Here is a 13,489-nt window from a genome sequence, read left to right as displayed (position 1 = left end):
GGAGGAGGAGAAGAGAGGGTCTTGAATGTAACATGTCACCTTATTCCTGGTGAGCTAAAATCCCTCACCTCTCCAGCTAGTGCACGTCTACCCCTCAGTGTTTACTCCCTACACACCTTTCCACCCACTCATCTCAACACATCCTCTACACACCTCATCTCACACATCTCCCCTACACCTACACCTCATCCGGCATTCTGGGAACGTATCCGGCAGTGGGGCATCTTCACGGGGCATTAAAGGCATCAAAGGGCATCAGGGGATAAAAGACATTTCCGAGTTATCTCCCTGTGTATATAAATAAAGGTTAGGTGAGGGGGAGGAGAGGGGTGTAGAGAGGGGTGGTGGCAGGTGGTAGTAGGTGAACGGTATTCTCCTCCTGAAGCAGATGTGATGATGGTGCGGGGCGGGCCTTGGACCCCTCAAACCTTTCAGGTCTTGGGCACGTTGTCAATCACCACGCCCACTCCTCTTCCCTTACTCTCCCCTCATTACCCACGTCCTCCCTCCATATGTCACCCAAATACCATATTACCCTCCTTTATCTCCTCCTCCTCCCTACCTCCTCCTCCTCCTCCTCCCTTTATCTCCTCCTCCTCCTCCCTCCCCCTCCCCCACGCCCTCTCTTCTTCATCCTCATTCCTCCACACACACACACACACACACACACACACACACACACACACACACACACACACACACACACACACACACAGGGCCACATATCACATGGCCTGTAAATTTCAAGAACCGCAACACTACAGCTATTACTTCACGCCACTCACCTGACCTGCCCTGCCCTGCCCTGCCCTGCCCTGCACCACTAGATAGAAGACCTGCATCACTTCTGGCCCCCTCCCCATGGTAACACCCACCGTTTGCTTAACTAACCTAACAAACCTAACCTAACCAAACCTAACCAAACCTAACCTAACCAAACCTAACCAAACCTAACCTAACCCAACCTCGAGAAATCTACTGGCCTGGCAATAGTTTTGGCTGGCAGAGGTAAATTCTTGGCATCATGGGGAGTGTGGGCAGCGTCCACACCTTCACATAACAAGTCAGAATGGGTGTGGGGGTGTGGGGGGTTGATGAGGGGTGGTGGATGAGGAGGGGGAATGGGGGCGGTGGAGATGAGAGGGTTGAGGAAATGAGGGAGGTGGGGGTTAGGTTAGGTGAGGAATTAACTGGACAGACGATCACACAGCCACTCTCTCTAAAGTCTGCCTGAGAGAAAATAAGATGGAGAGAGAGGGAGAGAGGTAGAGAGAGGGGGAGGGAGAGAGGGAGAGAGAAAGTGAGGTAAATAATGAGCCAGTCCCAGAACAGGTTGACTGATTAAATTAATGGAAGATGAGAGTGAGCCTTGTATAAGATGCTTCAGCTATTAGTGTGGGCAGAGTGAAGCAAGTGTGGGCAGAGTGAAGCGAGTGTGGGCAGAGTGAGGCTCTAATAGCGATCAGAGTCAGAAAAAAATGAAAAGTGTGAGAGGAAATAATGGTTCAAAACGCAAGACTCTCTCTCTCTCTCTCTCTCTCTCTCTCTCTCTCTCTCTCTCTCTCATCGCCCCCTATAATTTATGTGTTGTTTTTATAAGGCATAATTTATTTGCTTTCACTTCTATTTATACGTATACAACCAACACACTACTGCTACTACTACTACTACTATTATTACTACTACTACTACTACTACTACCATTTTTTTAGCCTCCATCCTCCCCCTATAGCCACACCTTCGCCACCATGACCTTAAAATTAAATATCCTAATACGTAAGTAGTCGAGGCATTCAGTGACTGTAGCCTCAGAGTCAATATCTGCAGCTGTTGTCGGCTTTGGGGCCGATGCTCTCGTTCCCCTGAGGCAGAGCAAAGCAGACCTAAGGAGAGAGAAAGACAGTCGACATCTCATCCAGGCTGTAACATAACTTCTGGGCTGCTGCTTCTGTTCGGAGATCACCTCCACGAGTCTGGCGTAGAAACATCTTGCACTTGGTCCCATCCCACCAGAGGTTGTGAACACTAGAGGAGTGACGCTGCCTTGATCAACGTTCTGAATTCTCTCCCCATATACCATTACTACTACAACTGTTGCTGATATTACTACTACAACTACTACTGCTGCAACTACTACCACTACTACTACTATTACAACAATTATTATTATTACTACTACTACTACAACTACTACCATTACTACAACAACTGCTACTACTACTTCAACAACTACTACTACTACGACGATAACAACAACAAAAACTGTGGTAACTGACACACACCCCCTTAATACACACAGTGGAGGTGTAGCGAGAAGCATCATCACTACACCAACCGTACATAAGAGTCACTTAACACTCTTGTATAACTCACAGCAGGAACAACTCTCACTAAACTGTCAACACCAACAGTAGTGACACTAATAACATCTACAGCACGTCTGACAGCTACAAGGAGCCTTAGTAGCAGGAACACTACGCAGTATAAGGAGCACTCGTAGCTGTAACAGTAGCAGCTGAAACCTTAAGTAACAACACCCGAGGCAGCAGCAACAGCGTGAATTACAGCGCAATGAACAGTAGTGATGTAAGAGTGATTACTGGACACACAGCAGTAGTACACCAGTAGGCACAGCATGATATTACTGGACACACACAGCAGTAGTACACCAGTAGGCACAGCATTATCATAAGGCTCAGCAGGAGTGTACAATGTAAACACCACTAGGAGCAGCAGCATCAAGGCCCGGGCTGGCGGCAGTGTTTACGGACGGCTAAATATATCTGAAGAGGAGCGGCCTGAAGTTAGCGGTGACGACACTAGCAGCGGAGAGTGACGATGGCACCCATGCCAAGGCCACTGGGCCACTGGCCTGCCACACCCCCGACACACGCTCTATACCTTAATGGCCTCGGTCATCCTACCTAGGGATATCCCACAGTCCTGGAGGTCCTTCCCCCCCCCCCTCGACCACCACCGACTCCACTTCCGGGACTCGTGCGGTGCGACAGTCTCAAGGATGACCATAGATACCACAGTCAGTGGGGCGGCCCTCGTGCGTGAAGAGGGACGTGGGTGACGGACGGGAGGAGGAGTGAGAGGGACGAGGGGGGAGGGGTGGTACAGAAGCTAGAGTCGAGCAATAATCCCCCGCCTGTAATACACAACTAGTGGTGAACGACACAACCTTATAATAAAGAGTCAGTCATTCAGTCAGTCATAACCCCATCAGAGACATAAACCTTTACGGCTATAGACAAACAAACACATCCGCAAGTTCCCTGGTGTCGTCCTAGTTAGCCCGGCGGAGGGAAGGGGGAGAAAGGGGGTTCCTACTAGCAGCATGATATAAGGCTAATGTCAGTAAGGGACGTCTTGAGGTGATAGGGAGGTAGAGGGGGCTGACATAGGTGGGGGGCTGAGATAGGTGGGGGGCTGAGATGGGTGGGGGGCTGAGATAGGTGGGGGGCTGAGATGGGTGGGGAGCTGAGATGGGTGGGGCTGGGGATGGGTGGGGCTGAGAGGATAGGTGGGGGCGGCTGGAGATAGGTGGGGGGGGGGCTGAAGATGGAGTGGGGGGGCTGAGATAGGTGTGTAGAGGGCCAGACACCCCATTACACACTCACCACTCCTCTCCTCCCATGCCTTTAAGTAGAGTGCAGCTCGCTATTACCCCCTCACCAGACACTACCCATACACGGACCATAAACTTATTCATTAAACGAAATACGGCTCACACACACACACACACACACACACACACACACACACACACACACACACACACACACACACACACACACACCTTGTATGACTCTAACCCACAAACATTTAAAGTCAAATCAATGAGTAACACACATAGGCCTATAAACTAAATTAAAATACATATATTAATGCATCAATGTACAGCTTAACTGACCACATACTTCCCATACATCAGCAATAATACCTAACCTAACCTAACCTAACCTAACTTAACTTAACCTAACCTAACTTAACTTAACTTAACCTAACCTAACCTTTGATGTTTACATAACAATACTGAAAGACAAAACCCTTCTGGGAAAAAAAATCTGACGTGTGATGTTTTTTCAGAAGGTACCTGAGACTGAGGTAATTAGGTGAGGCCAGGTGTGTGTGGTGGTGGGCCAACAGGTGTAAGGTTTCCCTGGCAGTAGTGTCCACATCTCTCTCTCTCTGACAGATGAGTCGTTGTGGCTGTCACTATTCGTCATTAAATGCAACACTTTCGCAAAAACTCTTAAGAACTGAGTTTACTCCCATCACACACACACACACACACACACACTTTCGTAAATACATTAAGCAAGCGAGAGAGCGTCGGCCGGCAGTTACCTTCTGGGGCGGCGGCAGTAAAAAGAGTGATACTTCAGCTCTTACCAGCGGGGGCGACAACCAGTACTGCTGCCCCAAGTAAGACCGGACCGGACCTAACCTAACCTAACCTAACCTAACCGCTTCTACAACAATCTCTATAATGTAATAAGATATTATGAAAAGCTTTTATAAGGAATCACTCAGCTTAAAGAGGCTTTACTTATTTCTTGTGGCCTAATATAATCTCCCACCACTCCTGGCACTCTTGGCACTCCCGGCACCCCATTACTCCTGTGGCACTCTCAGCACACCATCACTCCTGGCACTCTTGGCACTCCCGGCACCCCATTACTCCTGTGGCACTCTCAGCACACCATCACTCCCGGCACCCCATTACTCCTGTGGCACTCTCAGCACACCATCACTCCTGGCACTCTTGGCACTCCCGGCACCCCATTACTCCTGTGGCACTCTCAGCACACCATCACTCCCACCAGCAGGCCAACCCTCGTGTGTACGGCCACTATCGCTGGTCACCACCACCATTACATTAAGCTATCACACAGACGAGACAAGATCCCCGTACTGCTCTCTCGTAACAAGGTGCTCCCTCTACAGCTAAGTCTTCCCCCAGCAGGAGGTCAGTAAATCAGGTCAACAAAAACCCTCAACACAACACCTGCCTGGACATACTGATTCTCCTGACACACACACCGTCAGATATCTCCCCGGTGGCTGCAACTACACCCCCCTTTACGCCTCCTTTATGTATAAACAAGACCCTCAAGGCTGATGTACTGCCGTCAACAGTGAAAACTCCGCCATAAAGGAAAGGGGGAAGTGTGGCGAGAGGTTGACGAGGATGGTGGCGACCCGTGGAGGATAGTGTTGCCATCATCACCTCAACACACGACCATTGTTTACTGGTTGTACACCCCAGAGGTGACGTTACCTGCCGCTGCAACACCTTTAACTTACCTGCAATAAGGGTGCCCAAGTCTACCACCTTCAGGGATGATCAAAGTATAAAACTCTCAGAAATGAACAAAGTTTATAAGCCTTAGAGTTGACCAAGAGCTTATATGCTACAAAAGAGGTAGTACCGTACTTTACAAGAACCCTAAGTGTACTCACGGGGCAGACTGAGTACTGTGTGGGGAGTTGTGGGATTTCAATGGGGACGGGGGGGGTGAGAAATGAGTGGAGTGGATGGACAGTAAGAAGTGGGTGGAGTGGGCGTGGGTCGGTATGGACAAGGGGTTAGAGAGTGGACAGACGTGAGAAAGTGTCTGCCACGGGTGGGAAAGCCGGGATAGGCAGGCGTGAGAAGGTGTCAGCCTTGGGAAGGGAGGGGTGGGCTTAGGAATGTGACAGCCGCAGGATCACAAGAACGACATTCTCTTTGGTGATGATGAGCGGCGCTTCTCGTGGAGGTAATACGTGTGGTGACCGTAACTAAAGTGTTGTGCCACACTCCCATAGCACTTGCCACACTCACACCACCACAGCCCCCCCATACACCACCACAGCCCCGCCACCACAGCCCCCATACACCACCCACAGCCCCCCCAAACCTACAGCCCCCCGCCACACAGCCACCCCCCACACCACCACAGCCCCCCCACGTGGGGCATGCACCGCCGTGACACATCCAATGGGCCTTCCTGATGCTGGCGAGAATTAACAGGAGAACAGTGAGACTCTTCCTCACGCCACTGCCCTCCCTACCCCCCCCTACTGATACTAGGTCCTACTACCACTGGGACCTCTTACTGATGCCTCTAGGGACCTCACTGCCACTACTAGGGTCCTCACTCGCTACCACTAAAGACCCCAAATGACACTGAATCACCGACCTAACACTGATAGTCCCTTCTGCCACTCAATGACGACCCGGAGGTGGCGTGAGGTTGAATACGGGGTGGTGGGTGGACGGGGTGGGTGTGTGGTGGACGGAGTTGATGTAGGTGGACGGAGTGGAAGAGAGTGGAGGAGGGCGTATGTTAACAGGAAGGGCGTATAGGTGAAGGGGGAGGGTGTAGGCTATAGGCGGGCGGGCGGGTGGGTGGGTGGGTGGGTGCAATGATATCCCCCACAGGTGAAAGCAGCACAAGAAAAGTAGTGACACACACACACACACACCTCCCCCTCATGACCATTACCCACTCCACAACCTGTATTAATTCCCACCACACCTACACCACTCACTTCCTAGTACACCCTACCGCACCACGCCCACATTCCCAGCCTTCCTTGAGAGTAAGAGATGATGGTGAGAGAAGGCCCACACATCACTCCACATTATTACCGGAGGAGAAACTGTCCCACCATCCATGACGAAGGCAACCTCACACACACACACACACACACACACAAGGCAGCCTCGTATCGTCTCTACATGCTACGACGACTTATGTCACTTGGGACACCCACGCCAGAGCTGAGGACCATCTACAACGCTTTTATTCTCCCCAAACTAACGTATGCGTCACCAGCCTGGTCGTGTTCTCTCAACTCCACCCAACAACGTCAGCTAGAGAAGGTACAGAAAAGGGCCTGCAGAATCATGCTCGGCGCAGAATACTCCGGCTACACCAACGCTCTCTCCACCCTGGAAATACCATCCCTCAGTGACCTCCACCACCAAGCACTAGAAAGGTTTGGCAGGGGACTACTGCACCACCCTCGTCATCGCCACCTTCTGCCACCTGCAGCCCCCCACCCAACTCGCGCAGTCCGCTACTACAACAAAATTCAGCCCATAAGAGCCCGTACCGATAGATAGAGAACAGCACCATCCCATCTATTGTTAAGAATAATAAACAACTCCTGGTTATATGCTCAGCCATTAAATAAATACTGCGAATTTATCAGCACTGGACACATCAACCAATAAAATAAATAATAAATAAATAAATCCCTGTAAGGTGTTGTGTAACTATGAACACCTCATGACGCTACAAGGTGTAGTACTGGTGACGACACTACTCAGGCAATGTAGTGAACCTTGACGGTGTACTGGGCGGTAATCTGTATAAACATCGTGAAGGCACCTTCTCTCCCCCCCCTCCTCTCAGTAATACACCTCCACAGTAGATAAAGCACATACCATTCCCTCTTGTTGCAGTAGTGAATCAACCCTTACTTTGTTTTCTTTTCCAATGTAGCTTTCATGGTCGTGTGTGTAATAATAATAATAATAATAATAATAATAATAATAATAATAATAATAATAATAATAATAATAATAATAATAATAATAATAATAAACGCTTTATTAATAGAGTTGCAGTCGGTGGCTGAAAATATACAAACTTAAATGAGATTTAGACGTGTGTGTGTTTATGGTAAGTGTGTCAACAGTTCTGGGAGACATAAAGGCGCCGCTTATGAGTTGACACGGCAGATACACTCACAGGCAGGGGGTGTGGGGGAGGTTAGAAGTTTGAGGAAATTTTGAGAGAATTATGAGGGGGGTTGAGGAAGGGGGTTTGAAGGGGGTTTGAGAAGGGGTTTTGATTATGATGGAGGTCAACCTTGTGGTGGGAGGGAGGAGAAGTGGTGGTATAAAAACGCAGGGCATGACCATCACCTGCTCTTATTTTCTACTACATTACTTCCCGTTTCATAACTTACCTCTTCTCTCCCTTCCCATGGCAAACCATTGACATTTTATCTCCATTATCATCATCAATACGCCAGCACCGGCACCACCACACCTCACCTCGTACACAACAAAGACCATTACGCCAACAAAGAACATTCCACAGCGCCGTTTGGTCACCTCCTGAAGCACCACCTTTCACAGTGTTATTGAGCCACTGTTGCCTTACCAAATGTCCCAACACCTACTTCCTCGTATGACTGTTCTTTAAATGGGAAATAAACAACCATCTTTTCTACTACGACTACTACTACTACGACTACTACTATTACAACTACGACTACTACTACTATAACGTCTCCATCACTGTACGTTTAATTCAATCTAACATTAATATCATCCTTTTGTGTGTGTGTGTGTGTGTGTGTGTGTGTGTGTGTGTGAGAGGAGCAGGACCCCCCAACGCACCCCTTCCCACACACAGCTCCAACAACAACAGTCAAATACAAAGTTGGTCAAGACAATGAGGGCACCCACTATGTTTTCTGTACACACACACACACACACACACACACACTAAACGATGCTCCTCCATGGTTGGCTCTGTCCACAACACCGATCTGGAGGAGCTTGACCACCACCAATGTGTTGTGGCCTCGACATAACTGTGGCTGTTATGATGGTGAACTCTCTCGTTAGTACCCACACTGACTACTGCTAAACCTAACCTCTCTCTCTCTCTCTCTCTCTCTCTCTCTCTTTCACAACACGCCCTCCTAAACTCTCCTTCTCCACGATCTAATAATTCCATACAAATTTAAAACTCACTCGTGCAACATAGCAGCTTATCATATACTGTACACCTATATGGTCGAGATTATCATATAATTATGTCTATAACCACAAATTACTCATCCATACTATATATATATATCTAAATGACTATGACTATGAGTTACGTCGTCAATGTGGTGAGTGAACGTTGGTATGGGAGGTGACCGAGGCTTAGTGATGCACCACACAGCCTCTTTAACCACTCACCAAGGAAGCACCACTCGCCAAGGAAGCACCACTCACCAAGGAAGCACCACTCGCCAAGGAAGCACCACTCGCCAAGGAAGCACCACTCACCAAGGAAGCACCACTCACCAAGGCAGTTACTTAACGTGCCGTGGTAAGTCAGTGTTATATAATGTACTTATATATAGTTGGTTCTATCTAGGTCACCTTTATCGTATAAATAACCCTCTCAATACCGGATTTCTCAATAAAGTAATGGATACAGTAAACTCTCTCAATACCGGATTTCTCAATAACGGATTCCACCCACCTATATAGTTTGTTAGATGGAGGTTTAACATCTAACAGACACTCAATATAGCGGAATTTGCTCTCCATATAGTCCGTTAAATAAAGGTTTCACATCAAACGAACCCTCTATATAACGGAATTTCCTCTATAATCCGTAAAATAGAGGGAAGAACAAGAGACACAGGTCCAGCCATCCTCACCTGAGACCTCTGGCGTATTCTAACTCGATCTGGCATCTGTCTTTGACGAAGTGACCGTACTGCTCCAGGAAGGTGATGCCCTTCTGTGTGTGACCTGCGATACACTCCCATTGGTCCTGTGGGAGAGAGAAGACACAGTGTTAGTTACCTTGGTGGTGGTGGCGACGAAGGATGATAGATTGTGAAAGTAATGGTGAGTGTGTGTGTGTGTGTGTGTGTGTGTGTGTGTGTGAGATATAGTGTAACGTGAGGAGGCGAATAATCATAATAATAATAATAATAATAATAATAATAATAATAATAATAATAGTGAAGATTGTGGCAGAGGTTATGAACACACACACACACACACACACACACACACACACACACACAGGTAACACTAGACCCCAAGCGTTTACCTCTCGACCTAACAGTAGTCCCGACATTCTCCTCAACCCAGGGGCGTCAAGTTCCAAATGCTCTCCTACTCCTACTCCTCCTCCTCCTTCTCCCTCCTCCTCCTTCTCTCTGCTCCCACACACTTATACTCAGGTGTTCCTTTTTCTTCCTAATCCTCTCTTCCTTACACTTCTCCTCCTCCCCCTTCTTCTTCTCCTCCTCCTCCTGGTGTTGGGAAGACTATGAGACAGAGGACGTCAGGAACAACAGCTTCCGGTGAGTGGCGGATGGTGGTGATGTGGTGGTGGTGGTGGTGGTGGTGGTGGTGATGTGGTGGTGGTGGTGGTGGTGATGGTGGTGATGTGGTGGTGGTGATGGTGGTGGTGGTGATGGTGGTGGTGAGTGGTGGTGGTGGTAGTGGTGATGGTGGTGAGTGGTGGTGGTGGTGGTGGTGGTGGTGGTGGTGATGGTGATGGTGGTGGTGATGGTGGTGGGTGGTGGTGTTGATGGTGCAGTTGTTCTCATAGAAAAGTGTACATGTTATACCAATGTACATACGGGAAAGGAAGCACTGACATAACTGGCGCCGTTATAGACCCCTGGAGAGCACATTAAAAAAGGATTTATCTGGCCGTTGTGGAATGCTTGGGAGAGGGAATCTCTCTCTCTCTCTCTCTCTCTCTCTCTCTCTCTCTCTCTCTCTCTCTCTCTCTCTCAGAAGCACCTACCGTTGGTGTATCTTACATAAGGAGGAGCTACGTTAACCGAGCGAGCAGCTGGCTACGATAACCAGCTTTGTATTCATCATAACTACTCCTGTTGTTGTAGGTCCTGCACGGTGCCCAAGCTGGAGGTCCTAGGCACACACACACACACACACACACACACACACACACACACACACACACACACACACACACACACACACACACAAGATGTTTGCCTCACATTAACCTACTTGGCTCTGCACCTAACATCAATACTGACTTTACATAAATAAATCTGTTGTTGTTGTTGTTGATAATTGATGTAGTTGTTGCTGTTGTTGATGTTGTTTTTGTTGATGATGATGTTGATGTTGTTGTTGTTAAACTCTCACTGGTTATAATTATGTCAAGGTTTGGTTACAAGTTATAAAGGTATTCAAAGCGCGTTCAGGGACAGGCATGGAGCGTGTGTCTGTATGTTGTTCCTGAGAGGGTGTTGGTCTAGCAGCCTCACACACACACACACACACACACACACACACACACACACACACACACACACACCACAGTGGTGAACGTGAGTAAGAGTCGTTGAGCAGTAATACACAATGATGAGATAAGAGGTGAAGACTGATGGGTGTAGTGGTGACCAGGATGTGGTGGTGACCAGGATGTGTGGTGGTGTAGTGGTGACCAGGATGTGTAGTGGTGACCAGGATGTGTGAGTGGTGTGTGTAGTGGTGACCAGGATGTGTAGTGGTGACCAGGATGTGTGTGGTTGTGGTGGTGACCAGGATGTGGTGGTGACCAGGATGTGTAGTGGTTTGTGTAGTGGTGACCAGGATGTGTAGTGGTGGGTGTGAGTGGTGACCAGGATGTGTAGTGGTGTGTGTGTGTGATGGAGTGTGGTGGTGTGTGTGAGTGGTGACCAGGATGTGTAGTGGTGACCAGGATGTGCAGTGGGTGTGTGTGGTGACCAGGATGTGTGGTGGTGTGACCAGGATGTGTAGTGGTGACCAGGATGTGTGGTGGTATGGATGTGTAGTGGTGACCAGGATGTGCAGTGGGTGTGTGTGGTGACCAGGATGTGTAGTGGTGTGTGTAGTGGTGACCAGGATGTGTGTGGTGACCAGGATATGTGTGTGTCTTGCGGTACAACATGGAGCTTGACTTAGTGGTCCAGCACCCCCCACCACCATTTTCTTTCTAATGTTGCGCTAGAGACTCGTGTGGGCGTGGTGGGCGTGGTGACTGCAGACGCGCGGGGAGCACACCACAAGGTCATCTGGTCCACCTGAAGACTCTAAGGACACGGGGTGGACGGGGGTGACTGTGAGTTGAGTGCCACGGTGCCTTTGTCAACACAGGTGCCTCGTGTGTCATTCAATACAGGTCCCCCCAAGAGTATATACAGCGTGTGTTGACAGTGTGGGCGTGGGGTGACTGGGCGTGGGGTGACTGCTGGGCGTGGGGTGCAAGTCCTCGTATCAGATGATGTTTAATGTGTTAGCTTTGGTCAGGGGGAGGGAAGTGGGTGAGGGGGGAAGTGGGGAGGGGGTGAGGGGAAGTGAGGGGAGGAGGGAAGTGAGGGGAGGTGGGGAGGTGAGGGGAGGTGGGGAGGTGAGGGGTGGGGAGTGAGGGGAGGTGGGGGTGAGGGGAGGGGGGGAGGAAATGGGGAGGGAAGGGAGGGGAGGGGAGGAGGAAGTGAGGGGAGATGGGGGTGAGGGGAAGTGGGAGGGGAGGTGGAGGAGGGGGGAAGTGAGGGGAGGTGGGGGTGAGGGAGTGAGGGGAGGTGGGAGTGAGGGGAGGTGGGGGTGAGGGGGGTAGAGGTAAGGGTAGTTTAGTAGTGGTATTGATGGTTTAAGGTTGTTGGACAGTAGTGAGAAGAGGAGGAGGAGGAGGTGACCGCAGTCCAAGGTTCCCATATCAGTACCACACTACTATCATGGCCTCCTACCTCACTACTATCATGGCCTCCTACCTCAACCACTACTATCATGGCCTCCTCCTACCACCACTACCATTACCCATCCTACCAAAACAGAGGCTAACTAACCTACTATCACGCCCTAACTTCTTCTACTCACACTTGAACAACACTCATACACGCTGTGGGTGATGGGAGGAATGAGGGAGTGATGAAGGGAATGAGTGAGAGGGATGAGTGAGGGAGTGATGAAGGGAATGAGTGAGGGAGGGGATGAGTGAGGGAGTGATGAAGGAATGAGTGAGGGAGGGGATGGAGGAGGGAGGATGAGGGAGTGAGGGAGGGCGATGAGGGACGAGATGGATGCGGTAACAGTCAAAAGGGCGGCAGGAGGGGGTGAGGAATGAGGGAGGGGAGGGGGGGGGCAGGAGGGGGGGGCAGGAGGGGGGGGCAGGGGGGGGCAGTGAGGGGGGCAGGAGGGGGGGCAGTGGGAGGATGGTGAGGGCTAGCACAGTATGGACGATGAGTCACACTTGAGTCATGCACTACCAGTGTGAATCACCACTGAACCTTCCTTCCTCCCTTCCCCGGGCATGACCACTGAAGGAAGGAGGGGGGAGGGGGAGAAGGGAGAGGGGAGAGGGGGGGGAGAGGGGGAGAGGGGGAGAGGGGGAGACACATTCATCCCTATCTCTCCTCCCTCCATCCCCCACTATATACTATTGCTTTTCTTCTATAAATTCCTCCACACACACACACACACACACACACACACACACACACACACACACACACACACACACACACACACACACACACACACACACACACACACACACACACACACACACACACACACACACACACACACACACACACACACAAGTACAGCAACACCACAAAACAACAAGACCTAAACAAAATATAATAGAGAGTTATTACACGATCCATTATGTGACGAGAAATACATGAGTTATTTAATCCTTTTTATGGGCGTAGAGCAACAGAGACGGACATACCA

The 13,489-nt window shown here is 49.8% G+C and overlaps 1 protein-coding gene across 8 annotated transcripts in view; it reads right to left on the bottom strand.

Moving 5' to 3' along the window:
* Positions 1-13,489, bottom strand: part of LOC121858212 (formin-binding protein 1-like) — a 155,620-nt gene that overhangs the window by 46,837 nt on the left and 95,294 nt on the right. For all 8 annotated transcript variants that reach the window (XM_042354443.1, XM_042354440.1, XM_042354444.1 and 5 more), the window contains one exon: positions 9,454-9,569. In XM_042354443.1, coding sequence (XP_042210377.1) covers positions 9,454-9,564 — 111 coding nt within the window. In that variant the 5' untranslated portion in view covers positions 9,565-9,569. The remainder of the gene's footprint in view (positions 1-9,453; positions 9,570-13,489) is intronic.

Source organism: Homarus americanus, unplaced genomic scaffold, assembly GCF_018991925.1.
Source record: "Homarus americanus isolate GMGI-L3 unplaced genomic scaffold, GMGI_Hamer_2.0 scaffold57980, whole genome shotgun sequence".
NCBI classification, from domain to species: domain Eukaryota; kingdom Metazoa; phylum Arthropoda; class Malacostraca; order Decapoda; family Nephropidae; genus Homarus; species Homarus americanus.
This window is presented reverse-complemented; position numbering and strand designations above follow the sequence as displayed.